This window comes from Barbus barbus (assembly GCF_936440315.1).
Source record: "Barbus barbus genome assembly, chromosome: 3".
Lineage (NCBI taxonomy): Eukaryota > Metazoa > Chordata > Actinopteri > Cypriniformes > Cyprinidae > Barbus > Barbus barbus.
This window is the reverse complement of record NC_136731.1, coordinates 1,543,123-1,563,415: the sequence shown is the minus strand read 5'-3', so window position 1 is coordinate 1,563,415 and position 20,293 is coordinate 1,543,123. Positions and strand designations below refer to the sequence as shown.

General features: G+C 40.4%; 2 protein-coding genes across 2 annotated transcripts in view; one reads left to right on the top strand and one right to left on the bottom strand.

Annotated features, from left to right (window-relative positions):
- Nucleotides 1–20,293, bottom strand: part of LOC306856321 (uncharacterized protein) — a 1,000,538-nt gene that overhangs the window by 389,271 nt on the left and 590,974 nt on the right. The window lies entirely within an intron of this gene.
- Nucleotides 1–20,293, top strand: part of LOC306856359 (cytolytic toxin-alpha-like) — a 116,021-nt gene that overhangs the window by 92,383 nt on the left and 3,345 nt on the right. Inside the window, exon 3 of the mRNA XM_079395602.1 lies at nt 6,224–6,316. Coding sequence (XP_079251728.1) covers nt 6,224–6,316 — 93 coding nt within the window. The remainder of the gene's footprint in view (nt 1–6,223; nt 6,317–20,293) is intronic.

The following is a 20,293-nucleotide window of genomic DNA, read 5'->3' as shown; positions in this document are numbered from 1 at the left end:
ACTATGGCACTGTTACAGGCATACCAGGCTGACCTGTTGAAGGATTTGAGTATGGGCAGTACCATCGATGAGGAGGCGTTCTCTGAGCTTTGTCGAACCACAGATCTGGCTCTCCGTGCGACCAAGCAAACGGCCCGTGCCATCGGCCGTTCAATGAGTGCTTTAGTCAGCACGGAGAGGCACCTGTGGCTGAATCTGACAGGTATTTAAGAGAAAGATCGTGTGTTTCTGTTAGACTCCCCTGTTTCTCCCTCTGGTTTGTTTGGCGACTCCGTGAACCGTAGTGGCCGGATTTAAAGAGGTGTAGAAACACGAAGAAGCATTCGTTCAGTTCCTTCCTCGCCGCACTCAAGGGAGGGCCCGTCTGCCACCATAGATGGCCGTCCAGCCCGCGCCGGTCCTTCAAAAGCTAGGGAGGTTAAAAAGCAGAGCGTGGCGGAGCGTGCTCCCCCTCGTAGAGACTGGGGACAGGCTCGCCGCGCTCAGCAACCTCCCAAGCCAGACCTCAGGACTATTATTAACAAGAAGTGGAAGTCCTGATGGTCTGGCGCCCAATCTGGTGGGGGTAGTCCCCCACGGGATGGGGCGCGTTCAAGATCTCTCGCCCCTTCCCGCTACCCTCACAAAACCACTCCATCCCCGCCACTTCTCGTGCTTCGGGGGGCAGCGGTTTCCAGTGAAATGTTAGATGTTCCGTTGTTTCCGGCTGTCATTCCGGACTCGGAACATCTAACATCCCCTCAAAAGGAAGTATTAAAATTAATACCATACCACTCTCAGAGAGTCTGGCAGCGTGGAAACTTCTGCCAGACATTTCTGCGTGGGTATTAAGCAAGATAGGATACAGAATCCAATTTATTCGTCGTCCTCCGCGTTTCAACGGCATGGTCTTCACTTCCGTGAAACCGGAGCTGATGCACGTACTGTCTCAAGAGCTGCAAAGTCTTCTGAGCAAAGAGGCCATAGAACATGTTCCTCTTCCAGAGAGAGAGTCGGGCTATTACAACAGATACTTCCTGGTTGGGGGGGTGCGTCCAATCTTGGATCTTCGAGACTTAAACAGTGCAGTCAAAGCGCTCGAGTTCAAGATGTTAATCGTCAAGACGGTCGTGACGCAAATTCAACATCACGATTGGTTCGTCAAGATCGATCTGAAGGATGCATATTTTCACATAGAAATATTGCCACAACACAGGAAATTCCTGAAGTTCGTTTTCGGGGCCAAGCGTACCAATTTCGGGTTCTTCCATTCGGCCTAGCCTTGTCACCCCACACTTACACAAAATGCATGGATGCAGCACAGGCTCCATTACGACTCCAGGGCATTCGCATTTTGAATTACATTGACGATTGGTTAATATTAGCACAATCGCGAGAGATGGCGCTCCAACACAGAGACATCGTGTTAGCTCATCTAGTTTCTCTAGGGTTGAGACTCAACACCAAGAAAAGTGTTCTTTCTCCTGCCCAGAGAACGACTTATCTCAGGATCGTTTGGGATTCGATCACGATGCGGGCACAACTACCTCCCGCTCGTATCGAGACCATTCGGCAGACCATGAGCAAAGTCAGGCTAGGCCAGGATCGCACTGTTCGTCAGTACCTAAAGGTGTTAGGTTACATGGCTTCAGCATCCACGGTGATTCCTCTGGGGCTGTTGCACATGAGACCGTTTCAGTTGTGGCTGAAAGCCAGAGGATTTCATCCAAGAGCCAATCCTCAAAGGCAAATAAAAGTGACGCGCCGTGGGCTTCGTACACTACCTCTGTGGCTCAGACCCCGGTTCCTCGCCTTGGGTCCTACTCTAGGGGCGCCGTGTCGTTGCAGACTGCTAACGGCGGACGCCTCCCTGATGGGCTGGGGAGCGGTCTTAGATGGCCGTCCAGCTCAAGGGGAATGGGAGGGCCATCAGCTCGATTGGCACATCAATTGCCTCGAGCTGATGGCCGTATTTCTGGCTCTGAAATATTTTCTCCATCAATTGAGGGGCTGTCATGTCCTAGTGCGGGTGGACAACACAGCAGCAGTCTCTTATATAAGTCACCAGGGAGGTCTGCGCTCACGCAATCTGAACAGAATAGCGAGGCAGATTTTCTCTGGGCCCAGGACAAGTTCCTGTCACTCAGGGCAGTATACATTCCAGGGCATTTGAATGTGGGAGCAGATTTACTGTCCAAGCAGACACTACTGACGGGGGAATAGAACTCCACCCGGAAGTAGTGAAACAGATTTGGTCCAAATGTTTACAAAGCGGAGGTGGACCTCTTCGCCTCACTACAGACAGCGCAATGTTCCCTCTACTTCTCTCTGAGTCACCCAGCTCCACTGGGTCTGGATGCGATGGCGCACACATGGCCCAAGATGCGCCTGTATGCGTTTCCTCCAGTTTCTCTGCTCCCGGGAGTTCTAGCCAGAGTTCGCCAACAAGGGTCTTGCCTCTTGCTGGTAGTGCCACGTTGGCCGAACAGAGTGTGGTTCTCGGAGATAATATCTCTCCTCGACGGCTCGCCGTGGGCGATTCCGGAGAGGAGGGACCTTCTGTCTCAGGCGGAGGGCACGATATTCCATCCCAGGCCCGACCTGTGGAATCTTCACGTTTGGCCCCTGATGGGAACCAACTGAGGTACACTGGGCTTTCGCCTGCCGTTATTGAGACCATTCTGAGTGCTAGAGCTTCCTCCACTAGACAAAGTTATGCCAATAAATGGGGTGTTTTTGAAAGGTGGTGTGTTTTACACAATGTAGATCCAGTCAACTGCCAGGTTTCAAGATTCAAGAGTTTTATTTGTCACATACACAATTATACAGAGTATAACCAGCAGTGAAATGTAGGTCAGGTCCGCTCCAAGGACAGTGCAATTATATAGTATACAAATATTAAGAAGAAGTACAAACATAAAATAAAATAAGATAAGATAAAAATTATAAATATAAATGTGCAGGTCAGTATGTTGTTGACAAATAGTAATAAGAGGAATGTGCAAAAAATAATGTGCAAAAAGTTGTACAGGGTATTGGAATAGCAGCAATATGAGGTAGAGAAAAATTATGAATAGCTTATTGATATGGTGATATTACATGGAGTCGAGTGATATTATGACACAGAGTTAGAGTTTAGGAGCCTGATTGCCTGGGGGAAGAAGCTCCTCCTAAGTCTCTCAGTTTTTGCCATCAGGCTACGGAAGCGGTTACCAGATGGAAGCAAAGTGAATAGACGGTTGCCAGGGTGATTTGGGTCCTTGAAGATTTTAACAGCTCTGTTTTTGCAGCGTTTGAGGTAGATGTCCTGCAGAGAGGGGAGAGCAGACCCTGAGATGCGCTCAGCTAAGCGCACAACTCTCTGTAGTGCTTTGCAGTCCTGATTGGAGCTGTTTCCATACCACACTGAGATGCACTGAGTCAATACACTTTCTATGGTCCCTGAATAGAAAGTTTTCAGGATTGCTGGTGAGACCCTGAATTTCCTCAGCTGACGCAGATGGTACAGTCTTTGCCTGGCTTTCTTAACCTGTGTTTGGATGTGTGTAGTCCAAGTCAGGTTCTCGGAGATGTTTACGCCGAGGTACTTGAAGCTACTCACCCTCTCCACAGGGGTCCCACTGATCCTGAGAGGAGAGTAGGGCTGCTGCTGTCTCTTCCTAAAGTCCATGATCAGCTCTTTAGTTTTCCCCACATTCAGAGAGAGACAGTTGTCCTGGCACCATGATGTGAGTCATCCAAGTATGCGGTCTCATCATTGTTGGAGATGAGGCCCAGAACCACAGTATCGTCAGCGAATTTGACAATAGATGTGGAGCTGTGAGAGGACACGCAGTCATGCGTGTAGAGAGAGTAGAGCAGGGGACCCAGGACACAGCCCTGTGGGGCTCCTACGTTCAGAGTGATGGAGTTTGAGGTGAACTGGCCAACTTTCACCACTTGAGGTCTGCCGGTGAGGAAGTCTTGAATCCAGTCACAGAGTGAGGAGTTTAGGCCGACTGAAGGTTGCTTCAGTTCTGGACTTCATGCAGGAGAAATTATCAACAGGCACATGCCCTGCAACTCTTAAGGTTTATGTGGCCGCTCTTGCGGCTTGCCACGCCTTGGTAGATGGGGCGCCACTCGGGAGACATCCTCTGCTCTCTCGCTTCCTTCGGGGGGCCAGGCGACTGAGGCCTCCAGTAAAAACCAAGATCCCTTCATGGGACTTAGCTACAGTTCTCGAAGGTCTGGTTGAAACCCCCTTTGAACCTATAGAATCAGCGTCTGTTAAACATCTGACTCTAAAAATGTTTTTTCTCATGGCAATAACTTCCTTGAAGAGAATTGGGGATATGCAGGCTCTGTCTAACAAGTACATCGGGTGTTATTGGAAGTGTTTCCGGTTGACCTAATTAATGCAGCCTAACAAACCTTTAACGAATTTGAATTATAGAAATGCGATAGTGTATTATGTCTTAGCCAGGTTAAAGAGATGGGTCTTTAATCTAGATTTAAACTGACAGAGTGTGTCTGCATCCCAACCAGTGTTAGGTAGGTTGTTCCAGAGTTTGAGTGCTAAATAGGAAAAGGATCTCCCGCCCTCAGTTGATTTTGATATTCTAGGTATTATCAAATGGCCAGAGTTTTTGAGATTGCAGCAGATGTGAAGGACTATAGTGTGACAAGACCTCACTCTAATACTGAGGTGCCAAACCATTCAGGGCTTTATAGGTAATTAGCAAGATTTTAAAATGTATACAATGTTTAATGTTTTTCTCTGTTTAAAAGATAAATGAGCCTTTAAATACTGTTTACTTTGAGTTTAGCCCACGTCTCCTTGTTTTTCGTTCCGCCACAGTTGGCTACCATGACATTATCATTTTAATCAGATAATTACCTTCTTGTTTGGCATTGTGCCATCTAACTGGATGTATTTCTGTGGAAGTTTTTCTTCCAGTGAAAAATCTTTCATGGAACATTTCCTGATAGAGTGTTATAAATATAAGAACAGAAATCCAGCTGGCTTCAGACTTCAGTCGAAGACATTACCAGACAACTTCATTTCTTACCATACCATAGACTGCTTGGAAACTCCAGGTAAGACATGACTTAAAACGACACAAACAGATAGTGTTATGATAGTGTGCAGAGCCACCAACAGATTATTAGCTGTTTAAATGTCAGTGGTATTGTAGGGGTAGATTCAAAATGTATTAGGTAAAAGAAATATCTTAAGACTAGTCAGATGCAAATGTCATGTAGAAATCTTTAAGGCAGCGGCTATTTGCACTAAGTGCAAATAGCAATAGATGCTATTTACACCAAGTGCAAATAGCATATTTTTTTAGTGACAGATGCTATTTACACTAAGTGAGTGTAAATAGCAATAGATGCTATTTACACTCAGTGTAAATAGCAATATTTTTTAACGATATGCTATTTACACTAAGTGCAAATAGCTATAGATTTTATTTACACTATGTTAAAATAGCAAGATTTTCTGCTATTTATACTACTTATTGCAAATAGTGGCAATTATCTGCACCTCAGTATTGTAGTACATTATAAAACAGTACGCAATAATAACGTACTGAGTGTAAATTATAATTTTAATTCAAATGTATTAAATGGATGCCACCTTATTGGGACAATAAAGCCCTCCCTACACCTACCCTAACCCTACCCGATACTTTATTTTCAACTTTTTCATTATTTCCTTAATTTTTATTGAAAATAATGCCTTTCTGATGCGATATGAGATTTGAAAAGGGAGAAAAAAATGTTTGGCAAAAGGTGGGCTCGAACTCGGGTCGATAGCGTCAAAATGCATGCGCCTTACCATTTACGCCACTGAAACTGATGTTAAACTAAAACTCTTTTTTTAATGTTGACTAACTCAATCACACGTTAGTGGGCGGAGTTAGTGTAAATAGCCTTTGCCAACAAGATGGGCTATTTGTGTAAATAGACACTCCGAATCTTTAAATGGATGGAGTTACTGCATTCAGTGAAAGAAAGAGATATGACTTTATTTGTTTTCATTGAATTTTTAAACAGAATTAGATTATATTGGACACCATTTTGTGAACTTTGTGAAACACTGTGAACAAATAATCATATTTTGTTAGATTGTTAGATTTTAACTACCTTTTTAGAATACTTGACTAACAAGTTTTTAACAAGAATTCTAGAATGATAAAATGATCAAATTATTATATAATTATTATTGTCATTGTTCTTGCTGTTTTTATTTTCACTACAGACATGGCATCAGAAACCATTGAAATGGCAGCTCTTGGAAGACCTCTGTTTCCTGGTATGCTGTATGACTGCCGCAAGGATTCCTTCATTCCAGGTGCTTTATCTACTTAAAAAAATAAGCTTTTTGTTTCCCTTTTTCAACTAATTATGAATCCACAAAAAAGTATGGAAATGTTATAATACTTTTCATTAATAGTTATATTAATTGAAGATAATGCTTAACAGCTTACTAGTTAATATATATTCAAATACCTACAGGTATGAGATAATGTGCTACATAATGATGAACAAATCATTAGTTCATGTAAATTAAAATGCTTAAAAATATTATTATACTTTTAATTCATTTATGATTATGCACTTCACAAAAATCTGCAAATGATTTTACAGATGTTATACACTAATTAATAGCTCAAACTTATTAAAATGATTGATATGTTATCTAACGCAGTGGTGTTCAACATTTTTTTGTCAGCCAAACCCCTTTGGCCTAAATTATTTTCTTGAAGTACCCCCTGAGATTTTAAGTATATATTTCAATGATTTAATGACACATTGGGAAAGGACAGCGAGTCAGGACTCGAACTTTGGTCGCCAAAAGCGCAACTGCGCTATATGTAGGCGTACTGCCCACAAGTCTATTGGCACAGACATATCACAGTACCGTTAAAATGTGCTGGAAATGTTCAGAAAGTAGTCATACACACACTAAAATAATTTTAATAATAATAATAATAATAATCAAAAACCAACAGATTTTAAACAAAACAAAAAATGGCTGGGTGACAACTGAACATTTTCAAATGTTCAAGTTTTGACAAAAAAATAAATAAATAGTTGAGATTTTTAGAATGCACATTAGTTTATTTTCCATTTACCAGTTAAGATTACAACAAAAATTTGGTCCAATTTGTAGCATATCAGAAAGAATTAGTCAAGATTCTATCAGAACAGTGTTGACACAACAAAAAGAGCCAAATTCCACAAAGAGGCCCAGGATAACAAGACAACGTCATAAACCTATCCAGCATTCTGGCACAATGAGTCTGAAGCAAATCTAGCTACAGTAATATTCAACCAAAATGCCTATTACCCCTGCATGTACTCGTTCACAAAATCACCACTAGGTGGTACAAAGGGATAGTTGACACCACTGCTCAATAACGCAGGAATTGTGACTCTTGTTTTTTTTTTTTTTGATTGCCTTGCTCTCAGTTGCTGAAGCCCTAAAACTTCCAAATCTTCATTACTTTTCTTGCTGGATCTGTCCACTTCTTTTGATATGGTTAACCACCAGATCATCCTGTCAACCCTATTGGCAAAGGGCATCTCAGGAACTGCACTCCAGTGGTCTGAGTCTTACCTCTCAGATAGGTCCTTCAAGGTATCTTGGAGGGGTGAGGTGTCCAAGTTGCAACATCTAGCTTCTCCTCAGGGCTCAGTTCTTGGACCACTTCTCTTCTCTGTCTACATGGCATCACTAGGTTCTGTCATTCAGAAACATGGCTTTTCATATCAATACTATGCTGATAACACTCAACTCTACCTCTCATTCCATCCTGATGAGCCGATGATAACTGCTCACATCTCAGCATGTCTAACAGACATTTCTTGCTGCATGAAGGACTATCACCTTCAACTCAACCTTGCCAAGACAGAACTGCTTGTTGTTTCAACGAACCCATCACTTCACTTCACCATCCAGTTAGGCTCATCAACCATAACTCCTTCAAAAACAGCCAGAAACCTTGGAGTTGTGATTATTGATCAGCTGAATTTCTCTGACCACATTGCTAAAACTGCCCGGTCCCGCAGATTTGACTTATACAACATTAGGAAGATCAGGCCCTTTCTTTCGGAACATGCAACACAACTCTGTCCAGACTGGACTATTGCAATGCTCTCTTGGCAGGTCTTCCAGCCAGTTCTATCAAACCTCTACAATTAATCCAAAATGTGGCTGCAAGATTAATCTTTAATGATCCCGAAAAGAACGCACCACTCTTCATCAATTTGCTTTGGCTACCAATAGCTGCTCACATAAAATTCAAGGCATTGATGTTTGCGAACAAAACACTTTACCTAAATTCACTACTTCAGACTTGTGTGCCCTCTAGAAGCTTGCGTACTGCAAGTGAATGGCGCATTATTGTGCAATCCCAAAAAGGCACAAAATACTTTTCACAGACTTTTACATTAACTGTTCCCTCCTGGCAGACCTTCCCAACTCAATTCGAGCAGCAGTCTAGTCCCTTTTTTATTGACCCTCTAACACTTGCACTCTCTATTTGTTTTCTAATGGCTTGTTTTCTTTCTTTTTTTAAAGGCCTCTAAAATTAGCTTTCCCTATTATTTTCTTATTCTATCTTCTTGTTTTCTTTTTATTGTATGTATATGAATACATATATATTAGGGGTGGAACGGTACACAGATCGGTTCGGTATGTACCCCGGTTCGGGGGTCACTGATCAAAAAAAAAAAAAACAAACTATGCTCGTTTTTTTTTTTTCATTTATTTTGAACAGATAGCAGTGCAAATTAATTTTTTTCCACCTAGATGTGAAAAGACTAAATATTATTACATTGTTATATATATAAAATTTGTTTTGTTTTCATTGTGTGTGTACACAAATACAAGCAGTCCTTTATACAGTGATGCATTATTAATAAGACAATAATTGTTTAACACTTTAACCTTCAACCCCATTTAGGGCCTCGCAGGTGAAAATAACCTACCTGAATTAAAATGGTAACAGTTTGTGACAAAGTGTGCTTACACAAACAAATTAGGTATCTTTGGAAAGAAGAGACTCTGGGCTTTACTATCTATCATCCAGAGTTGATAATGCTCAAAAAGATAAAAAGTTATAGACACTGACGTGCCTTGAAAAATATTTTTCCACACTGAATGTTTTTTTATTTCATATACAAATACATGAAATAAGTCCTGGAGCAATCCAGAAAAGTAATGGATCGAAAGCCATGTGTCTCATCAGTTCATATTTCAAATTTGAAGAAGATACCATGAAAAATGAGATTCCTGCAATATTTTTTCTGAAACTATTTATAGTCCCCCCACCCCCCTGTTTGAGGAAAAATAACCACCAAATGGATTGCAGAATTATACAAGCTATTTTAGTCATTATACATGTTCCTGCATAGTTTTTCAATTATAAAATAATAGACAGATTTATTTGAGCACTAAAAAATACAAAAATAATTATTTGAGTAATAAAAAAGGAAAAAAAATAGAAAAAAATGCTTTGTATATAGTATGTATACTGAAGTATTCTTCGTTATTCGTTATTACAATGATAAATATCACTGCCAGACGTGAAGTGATATTGCCAGACATGGTCATAGAGTCAGTAAACACACGCTGATGTGCTTCCATTCAGATTATAATCAAACAGATGGGCCATATAATCAATAATAGCTGATCAATGAATCACAATGATAGCCGTCATAGAGTCGCTAATAAACACGCTGATGTGCGTCCATACAGATTATAATCATGCAGACAGGGAGGAGCCAAATTCAAATAATCTATATTCCGCTTTTCTGAGACTTTTTTTTCCGTAGACGGTCTCATTATGTTTGTAAGACCGTATTCTACAAAATCGTTTTGTTTTTTTACCACCAAGACGCTGTTTTTGAGCGTAATTTATTCCATAACGGACGCGAACAATAACTCTCTGAAGAAATGAAACGTAAACAAAGGAATATTCATCCTTATTACAACGTTACTGTTTCGCTGGACTAAAAGTGCTCGCTGGGATGTTTTTCTGTGGACCCTTACCTCTCTAACTAAACTGGGATTTCAGCAGTGGACGCGTTTGTGGCTCGTTATTACAATGATAAAGGTACGTACGGCTTTTTTACTCTGCGTGTTTGGATGTGTACTGCTTACACAAATGTAGCAAATTTGTGCCACTCATTCCTTATAAGCTTTCCATCGAAAAACAGCGATCTGTCGTCGATGCTTGAGGCTTAGACCCTCAGAATGATATAGAGTTTGACAAGATTAACTTTGTCCCGTTTCATTTATTCTATTAGAAAACAATGACACATGCAAACAAAGAGCGTTCAGTGCGAGGTCGCTCTGGTGCAGGCTAACAGGTTAAAGTTGATTCTGCTGGTATAAGGAAACAGTTGAAGTGATCATGCCGGAGTGCACACACACACACACAAAACATATCAGTTCCAGCATTGCTAACTTGACAGTGCAGTTGGTACTTTATCAAAATAAAAAACAGTGAACCAAACATCAGTGCGCTCGCCTCTGTGTCACCATTGGACCACGACTGAAGTACCTAAGTAACAATTTAATTCTTGATATCAGAAATTAACATTGTCACTAGTGACAATTAAATTGTTTAATATCAAGAATAGACATTGTTACTAGTAGAAATCCAATTCCTGATATCAAGAATTAGTATTTTAACAAGTGAAAATTGTTGATATCAAGAATTCATATTCTGAGAAGGAATAAAAGTCAAAACGGCTTGCCATAGTGATATTGCTCTCGCTGCTCGTGTGATATCTCTGATATGATATATATATGAGACAAAAAGATATGGGAGATATGACATTTACATTTACATTTAGTCATTTGGCAGACGCTTTTATCCAAAGCGACTTACAATTGGGGAATACAAAAAGCGATTCATCTTGAAGAGGCAGTCAGACAGAGGAAGTGCTCGTAACACCAAGTCTCAGTCATTGTTCAAATAAGTACAAGCTAGTAGGTGGAGAGAAAGATAGAGGGAAAGGTTTTTTTTTTTTTTTTTTTTTGAGTTTAGGATGAAGTCAAGTACTGCCGAAAGAAATGAGTTTTCAGTTGTTGCTTGAAGGTTGCCAGGGATCCGGCGTTCCGGATAGGGGTGGGAAGATTATTCCACCAGCCAGGAATGGTGAACGAGAACGTTCTGGAGAGTGATTTTGAGCCTCTCTGTGATGGTACCACAAGGCGTCGCTCACTAGCAGATCTCAAACTTCTGGAGGGGATGTAGGTTCGTAATAGTGAGTGGAAGTAGGAGGGTGCTGAGCCTGTGGTAGTTCTGTACGCAAGCATCAGTGACTTGAACTGGATGCGAGCTGCCACTGGTAGCCAGTGCAAGGAGATGAAGAGAGGTGTAACATGCGCTCTTTTGGGCTCGTTGAAGATTAGTCGTGCCGCTGCATTCTGAATCATTTGTAGAGGTTTGATTGCGTTTGATGGCAGTCCAGCCAGAAGAGCATTGCAGTAGTCCAGTCTAGAAACAACAAGGGCCTGGACAAGAAGTTGCGCAGCATGCTCTGTCAGAAAGGGCCTGATCTTTCTGATGTTGTGTAGTGCAAACCTGCAGGAACGAGCAGTCTTTGCAATGTGCTCTTTGAAGGTCAGCTGTTCATCAAAGATTACACCAAGATTTCTGACCGAAGTTGATGGGGTAATCATTGATGAGCCGAACTGAATCGTGAAGTCATGCCGTAGAGTCGGAGTGGCAGGGAAGACCAGAAGTTCCGTCTTTGCCAGGTTGAGCTGTAGGTGATGTTCTTTCATCCATGCCGAGATGTCCGCCAGGCAGCCTGAGATCCGTGCAGCTACCGTTGGGTCATCTGGTTGAAAAGAGAGATAGAGCTGCGTGTCATCGGCGTAGCAGTGATAGGAGAAGCCATGTGCATGTATGATGGGACCCAGCGATGTAGTGTATGTGGAGAAGAGGAGGGGTCCAATAACCGATCCCTGAGGAACTCCAGTGACCAGTTGATGTGGTTTGGATACCTCCCCTCCCCAGGTCACCCTGAAGGATCTACCGGTGAGATAGGATTCAAACCAGCGAAGTGGAATTCCAGTGATGCCCAGTGATGAGAGTGTAGACAGGAGAATCTGATTATTGACAGTGTCAAAAGCAGCAGAAAGATCCAGCAGAATAAGGACTGACGATTTGGAATCAGCCTTTGCAGTTCGCAGGGCTTCAGTGACTGAGAGTAGCGCAGTCTCTGTTGAATGGCCACTCCTGAAACCTGACTGTTTAGCATCCAGCTTGTTGTACTGTGAAAGAAACCGCGAGAGCTGGTTGAAGACAGCTCGTTCGAGTGTTTTCCCTATGAAAGGAAGGAGAGAGACACGTCTGTAGTTATCTAAAAGAGAAGCATTTAATGTAGGTTTTTTGATCAGTGGGGTTACCCGAGCCTGCTTGAATGCTGTGGGGAAGATGCCTGTGAGGAGAGATGTGTTGATAATGTGTGTGAGTGCCGGTAAGAGTGTGGGAGAGATTGTTTGGAGAAGATGTGAGGGGATCGGGTCGAGAGGACATGTTGTTGGATGGCTGGAGAGGAGAAGTTTGGATACTTCTGCCTCGGTGAGGGGACAGAAGGAGAAGATGGGAGCTAGAGCGGTGGATGTGGTTGATTGGAGGTCCTGCGGAGTTGAGAACTGGTTGCTGATTGTTCTAGTTTTGTCTGTGAAAAAAGAGGCAAAGTCATCAGCGGTTATCAAAGTGGTGGGAGGTGGAGGAGGGGGACAGAGGAGAGAATTAAATGTTCTGAAGAGATTACGCATGTCTGGAGCGCTGGTGATCTTGTTGTGGAAATGTGAGGATTTGGCAGTGTGGACTTCAGTAGAGAAAGATGAAAGCAAAGACTGATACCTACTCAGGTCCGACGAATCGTTTGATTTGCGCCATTTTCTCTCTGCCGCTCTGAGTTTGGTCCGATTCCCTCGAAGAACATCGGATAACCAGGGGTTAGAAGGAGCAGCCCATGCTGGCCTAGAGGAGAGAGGACAGATGTCGTCTAGACAAGAGGTTAAGGTAGAGCATAAAGTGTCAGTGGCTGCATTTACATCCAGAGAAGAGAAATGGGTAGGCGAGGGAAGAGAGGAGGATACTACAGAGGAAAGAAAGGAGGGGGAAAGGGAGCGTAGGTTGCGTCTGAAAGTAACCGGTAAGGGAGATGGTGGCACCTGAGTAGCAAAATGTAAAGTAAATGTAATGAAGAAATGGTCAGAGATATGGAGTGGTTGTACCAGAATGTTATCTGTAGAACAATTGCGTGTATAAATTAAGTCGAGTTGGTTACCAGATTTGTGCGTGCTAGTAGTGGTGAGGCGTTTGAGATCAAATGAAGCTAGGAGTGACTGGAAGTCTGTAGCATAAGGCCTGTCTAGGTGAATGTTGAAATCGCCGAAGACTAAGAGTGGAGTGCCATCCTCCATGAAAGACGACAGCAGTCCGTCCAGCTCGTCTAGGAAGGTTGGTGGTATTTGGCCCGGCGGACGATAGATTACCACAATCTGGAGTCTTATAGGAGCTGTCACAGTAACGGCATGCGATTCAAATGAGTTGAGATTGCCTAGGGGAGAGTGGGTAGAGTATTTCCAATTGTTAGAAATGAGCAAACCAGTGCCCCCACCCCGGCCAACTTGCCTAGGGGTGTGAGAGAAAGAGAAATTTGTGAGAGAGAAAGAGAATATGAGACATACTGGGGCATTTTTTGCCCCAATATCTTGAATTTTAGGGCATAACTGCATTTATGTAGTTGTTGCCCTGCATCATATGTGTCAACAGTCAACTGTATGAAATGTAAGATGATGTACAGGTCTGGGGGCGAGGCCAGTGCGTTAATTGTGTTAAAATATTTTAATTGCATAATTTTTTTCATAATTAATGAATTAATTATTTATTTATAGTTTATTTAAATAGGGACGGATACAAAAAACATGGATACACTTAACACTAGAAGTCCCAGAGAGCAGCCATTTGGCTTTTCTACCTATAAAACCCGCAGGACAGCCGATGGGCTGGAAGGCTTTAGGCTAATATCCTTAATTGGCTGTGAACAGTTGCTTTTGTTATGTAAACAATGTGGGGCCATGCTGAGCCACTTCAAGGAAACTGGTGTTTCACTTTGCCATCTTAGGGAGAAATCAACACACGTTTTTTTTTTCCTTTGTTGCTGAGATTTATTGATAAAAACAGTACAAAATAAAATAAAAAAGAAACCAACCATTTGTACACATTTACAAATGATATTAAAAAGTGAGTGAGTACACGTCGCACTTTGTGGTGTTGTAAAGGGTGACAGTGTTTGGCTTCCTTTTGGTGGTATTATCAGTCTGAATCACGCTGTGCATGCTGCTAAGAATGTAGACGGTCTTCTTCCGTTTGGGCGCATACGCCGTCAGCGTAGCAGCAGTGGTTGAAAACACCTAATAAATAAGATAAATTGTTATTTTCATAGCACTTTTACACACAATGACACACTTGGCGGTGTTGATTCTAAAAATTAGAAACACATAAACATAGAACCACAAAAGACCTGCAACATACCTGAGTGGTGAATTCATTGCGATCTGTGTGTCTAGCGGATTGAGGGATTTCCCGGCGAATCTTGTTGACTGTGCCGAGGATGGTGGTTTTCCGGCTAAGGAGTTTATGCGCAAGTGACAGCGATGTGAGACATGGTCAATCAAGTTCTCTGCTTTTAGCAGCCCTCCCTGCCCCCTTATCTTGAATTGTGTAATATAACACACACACGCGTATATGTAGCTATATATGTACGTGTATGTGCATATATTCCCATTCATATTTATATTTTTTAGCACACCAGGGTGACTAAGAGTATGATATTGTCCAGCCATGACTTCCTGTTCCACAGGATTATAAATATGAGGAACACAAAGGCCAAATTCCCTTAATCATCCATCACAAGGAGTAAAACCTAAGAATATAATTCTGATGTGCAGAATAAGAAATTAGTTAAAGCATTGAAAAATTCTTTCCAATCAACTAAAGATGTTAAAAATCTGCCTGGAAGAGGACACAGCTGTAAAATTGTAAAGATTAGTTGAGTCTTTGGGTCAGAAACCTAAAAACAACATTTAAACATCCCCTACATCACCTACATGTTCGGGAGGGTTTCAAGGAAAATTCTCCTCACTCATCCAAAAACAAACTCCAACAAATTCAGTTGTCAGACACGATTGGAACTTCAAATGGCACTGGCTTCTATGGTCAGAAGAAACTGAAAAAAGAGCTTTTTGGCAGCAAACCCACCAGATGAGTTTAGTACAAACCGGGATTAAAATATTACCACGGTTAAATATACAGGTGCATCTCAATAAATTAGAATGTTGTGAAAAAGTTCATTTTTTCTTGTAAGTTATTTCAAAAAGTTAAACTTTCATATGTTTTAGATTCATTGCATGTAAAGTAAAACATTTCAAAAGTTTTTTTTTTGTTTTTTGTTTGATTATATCTTACAGCTGATGAAAGTCAAAAATCAGTATCTCAAAATATTAGAATATTTACATTTGAGTTTCAAATAATGACCATCCCTACAGTATAAATTCTGGGTATCTCTTCGCTGAAACAACAATAATGGAGAAGACTGCTGACTTGGCTATGCCAATGTGAGACATGGTCAATGAAGTTCTCTGCTTTTAGCAGCCCTCCCTCCCCCACACATACAAACAAGCCACCAGCAACCATTCACACACACACCCCCAACCCCCCTGCAGATTGCTCAGGTAATGACCACATTTACACATGAATTGATGCTAATGATAGCCAAAAGACTAGCCAGTTAGCATCCACTTGGCTAAAGGAGGGGTAAAAAACTCTGGGATTTCTAGTGTTAAACAGTCATCTGATGTATGCATCATAGTGTTTTTAGCTTGTAGGAAACTTTTTCCTTGTTGAAGCAGAGACCAGGAGACGTTGGGATATCTTTCAAGCAGAAGTTACTCTTTATTGAGAACTCACTGTGCGTCGCTGCAGCCATCCAAGTCTGACTATATCTCAGCATAGTAGAGTTTATACCTTTCAAGGGGGAGGGATACATGGAGGTGGAGAAAATCTAAACAAAGCATGCAAATGCAGTACAGAAATCAGCCCATTACCAGAATTTTCCTAGCCCTGTCCTGATCAGCATAACAGTGTCATTCAAATGCATAGGTGCTAATCCAATCAGCCTGACAGTATCGCCCATACCTTCACATTATCATAGAGACAAAGGCACAGCTGTCCCTTGAGCATTCATCTGTAATTTAGGACCCTGTCAAATGGTCAGGAAATGCATAAAGACAAAAGGCTAATGTCTCAGACACCTGGGCTGCCTGACTTGGTCTTAGAATGTCACCATAAAACACGTTTCAGTTTATATACTATTACTCTGGAACCTAGATTTATCATTTTATAAATTTGTAATCAAACAAGCTGAAGCTAATTAACGACACTAGTAGGGCTTTAGGTTAAAAATAAAAAAACAAATTAGCATTATTAAAAATAAGATAAAAAAAATTAAATAAAATGAAATACAAAAAAAACAGACAGTTAACACGTTAAACAGTTTAACGCATTAACTTGATTAATTAGTGTCAAAATTAGTGTGTTAACGCAGGCGATTATTTTTTTCAGTTTAACGCATTAAAATTATTTAACGCAGGGGTGGGGCCTAGGGTTGACCACTCCAATCATAACTGCTGTTTCTGTCCGTTTTTTCTTGACAAGAAGTGCATTTATTCAGTCGCAGAACGTCTTTAGGAGCACATAAAACAGGAGACGTTTCAGACGCGCGCTTCAACTTCACTTCAGCGTCAGGCACGAGTTAATCGAGCGCAGTACTGGGCTCGCAGCGCGTGCTCTTCATTACACGCACAAAGGTGCAAGCGCGCGCATAGCCTGTATTATTTCATATCAAGTCGCGAAAGAAACTACGAGCATGCAATGTCGTGATCAGTTAAGACATGAAGTTACCAAAAAGGCGATTAAAGTTGCCATAAAACTGTGCATGCATGTTATATGTTAAATATGAGTTACATTAAGAACATGTCTCTGAAATTGTTTTCCAAACTGTCCTGGAGCAGCCAAGCACTGTCTCCCTCATCTGACACCCTCGATTCAACTCGTCAGCTCATTAGAAGAGACTGAAATGGGTCAGAAAAGGTGATGAGAGTTGAGAGAAAATATGATGCGTGTCAGATCCGCTTCATGTTCAGTAGCAGCAGCTCTTAAAGAAATAGAAGCCAAAACAACCTCATAACCAGCTGCTGTGAATGAATCTAATATACAAGTTTCACTTTTTGAATGGTATTACTGAAATAAATTAACTTTTTCATGATATTCTAATTTTATGACCAGCACCTGTATAATATAAATTATATAAATATATACAAGTAAATATTTTCAAAATATATACTGCATGTGTGTGTATTTATATATACATAATAAATATACACCGCACACATATATTATGTAAACAAAACCTTTTATTTTGGATGCGATTAATCGTTTGACAGCACTAATATATATATAAATATATAACCGAGACTTGTCATGGCACTTGCGTATTATTGCTCTTTTGTTGGTTTTGATTGCTTCTATTGTCCTCATTTGTAAGTCGCTCTGGATAAAAGCATCTGCTAAATGACTAAATGGAAATGTACATGAAAATGTAAATAAAGATTTAAAAAATAAATAAATCAATGGTAATATTACAATAATAAGCTAATAAAGCATTATAACATTTAATCTCGATATTCAACATATAGCCTAAATGTTCCAGCTATTTGGCCACTATTATACTGTAAAATGCAATAGTTTACCTTGGATATAACTAGTTATCTTTATTTAGTTATACTTACTAGGTTTTATTAAGTTACAGCTAATTAAAAAAGCTCAAGGCAAATAAAACGATTTACTTACTGCTTTGAGTGACTCTTAAAATATTCAAGTGGCCACAAAGGAACCAGTGACATTAATACACCAGTGAGAGGCAGCAGTGCACTAATATATTGCTAATGAGCAACAAAACAGCAGAAGAAATAAGGAAGGTTACAGCGTGTGCAACAAGCTTTTTTTTTTTGTCAAGAATTTCCCAAAGTCATCTTAAATGTTGAAATGTCAATACAACTGAACAATTTGAGAGAACTTAAGCTGACTTAATAAATTAATGGTGATTTTCCTAATACGTTTTTGTTTTAACGCCCCATTATAATGACTAGTGCTCCCTTTGGTTGGGAACTTGGAACTCACGTATATCATTGGAATTGTCTTTCTATTGATGCAACATGAAATCAGTTATTTGAGTTCGAGTGAAGAGAAACAATAAATAGTTTGCTTTCAAAAGGTGACCTAGTTTCTAACAAAATCATTAACTAATCTATTTTTCATGATGATTTTCATGACCTTTGCGATTTTAGTGCTAACATTAGTCATAAACACCTTGTAAAGATTTTAACTGGGTTGATATAATCCTTCAATAATTGACCATGCTTGAGTTACATACAGTCTTCTACATTCAGCATGCTGGGTCGGCACAGTGGCTCGGTGGTTAGCACTGTTGTCTCGCAGCAAGGAGGTACCCGGTTAAAGCCCCGGCAGCGACAGGAGGCCTTTCTGTGTGGAGTTTGCATGTTCTCCCTGTGTCTGCGTGGGTTTACGCCGGGTTCTCCGGTTTCCTCCCACAGCCCAAAGACATGTAGGGTAGGTTAGGTTACTTGAAGACTCTGAATTGTTCCCGGACATGTGTGTAAAGACAAGACTTGTGTCTGGATCGACTTGTGTATGGATTAACTGGTTCTCGCCATGAATATAGCCATAGATGCTGGAATGGCGTTAAGAAGGAAATAAATAAACAAACAAACATTCAGCATGCTAAACACAACAATGGTAACAATACAATTTTATTTGTTTTTATTAATTGTAACATTAACAATTTTATTTGCTCTTTTTGTGTTGTGCTACTACTGACACAAAACAGCAAGTAAAATTGGTGTCAAAAAACGTAAAACAAACAAAATTAAAACAAATATAAGAATAAAACACTATATACTGTACATCAATTATACATTGATTCTTATTAAAGCAAGTTATTAGGTATTCAGCTCAAGAAAGAAATTAATACAGGTTTTGGACAACATATGAGTGAGTAAATAATGACAGAAATTAAAATTTGGGGTAAACTATGGTTACTATGGTCTAAAGTAGACTATTTTGATAACTTTGTAACTACATGTCAACTAATTTGCAACTACATATCTACTAACTCTCAGTAGGGTAGGGTTAGTAGAATAAGTTGACATACACTTGTAAATATTTTCATAGTCAGTGTTAAATAGTTATAGTGTTAGCAGATATTAAGCAGATAGTGAAGCAGACAGTCTACTAACACTCTAATGACTGCTAGTTGACATGTAGTTGCAAAGTTACTTACTGTTAGTAGAACGTCTGAAGTGGACTGTAAAAATAAAGTGTTACCTAAACTATCCCTTTAATGACAATTGGCAGCATGTTTAGTATTGTTGCTTCTGCACACATCTAATATACAGGCACGCATCCATTTTTCTCTTAACCATTTACTTTCACTTTAAACATAACCAACTGTGTTTATATGTAAACCTTGTGTGTTTTGACAGTACAGTACTAGTGCAATCAGACGCAAAAGATAACTTAGTCCAGTAATCAGGTCCTGTTTCGGCCCAGTTATACAAATAAACGTACAACAAAAAAACAGTACATAACAATAATATTACAGTAAATATTCAGATTACGTAAATATTACATACACACCGTGATGCAGACATGTGGGGGCGTGTTTGAGTGAGCTGTTTTAGGGGGACGTGGTTGAGTCTTAACTTTGATAAAGAATATCTCTTTGGTTTTCTTCAGGGATCTTATCTATGCACAAACAGCTTGTAACACTCCAAAGAGAAAGGAAAACATGACATCACATCATATGACCCCTGTAAACCACATTCATTGCAGGGTATTTCATGAAAATGCAACTGAATTTTTTTCTGCCATGGCAAAGTTTTGATAAACAGGAAAAAAAAAAAGAAAAAGAAAAAAATCCCACAGCACACCACTAAGCAATATATTGAAATATGTACGTAGAATGATTTTTTTTTTTTTTTTTAATAATTCAACACTTGTTAGCGAGCAAAAGGAAAGCACACGCATGCGTCATAATACTATTATTAATGGCACTAGGGTGACGCAGAGGAGAAGAGTTATTTTTGTTTACTTTGAAAAAAATATCCTTGTAGCTTCGTAAAGTTACAGTTGAACCACTGATGTCACATGGA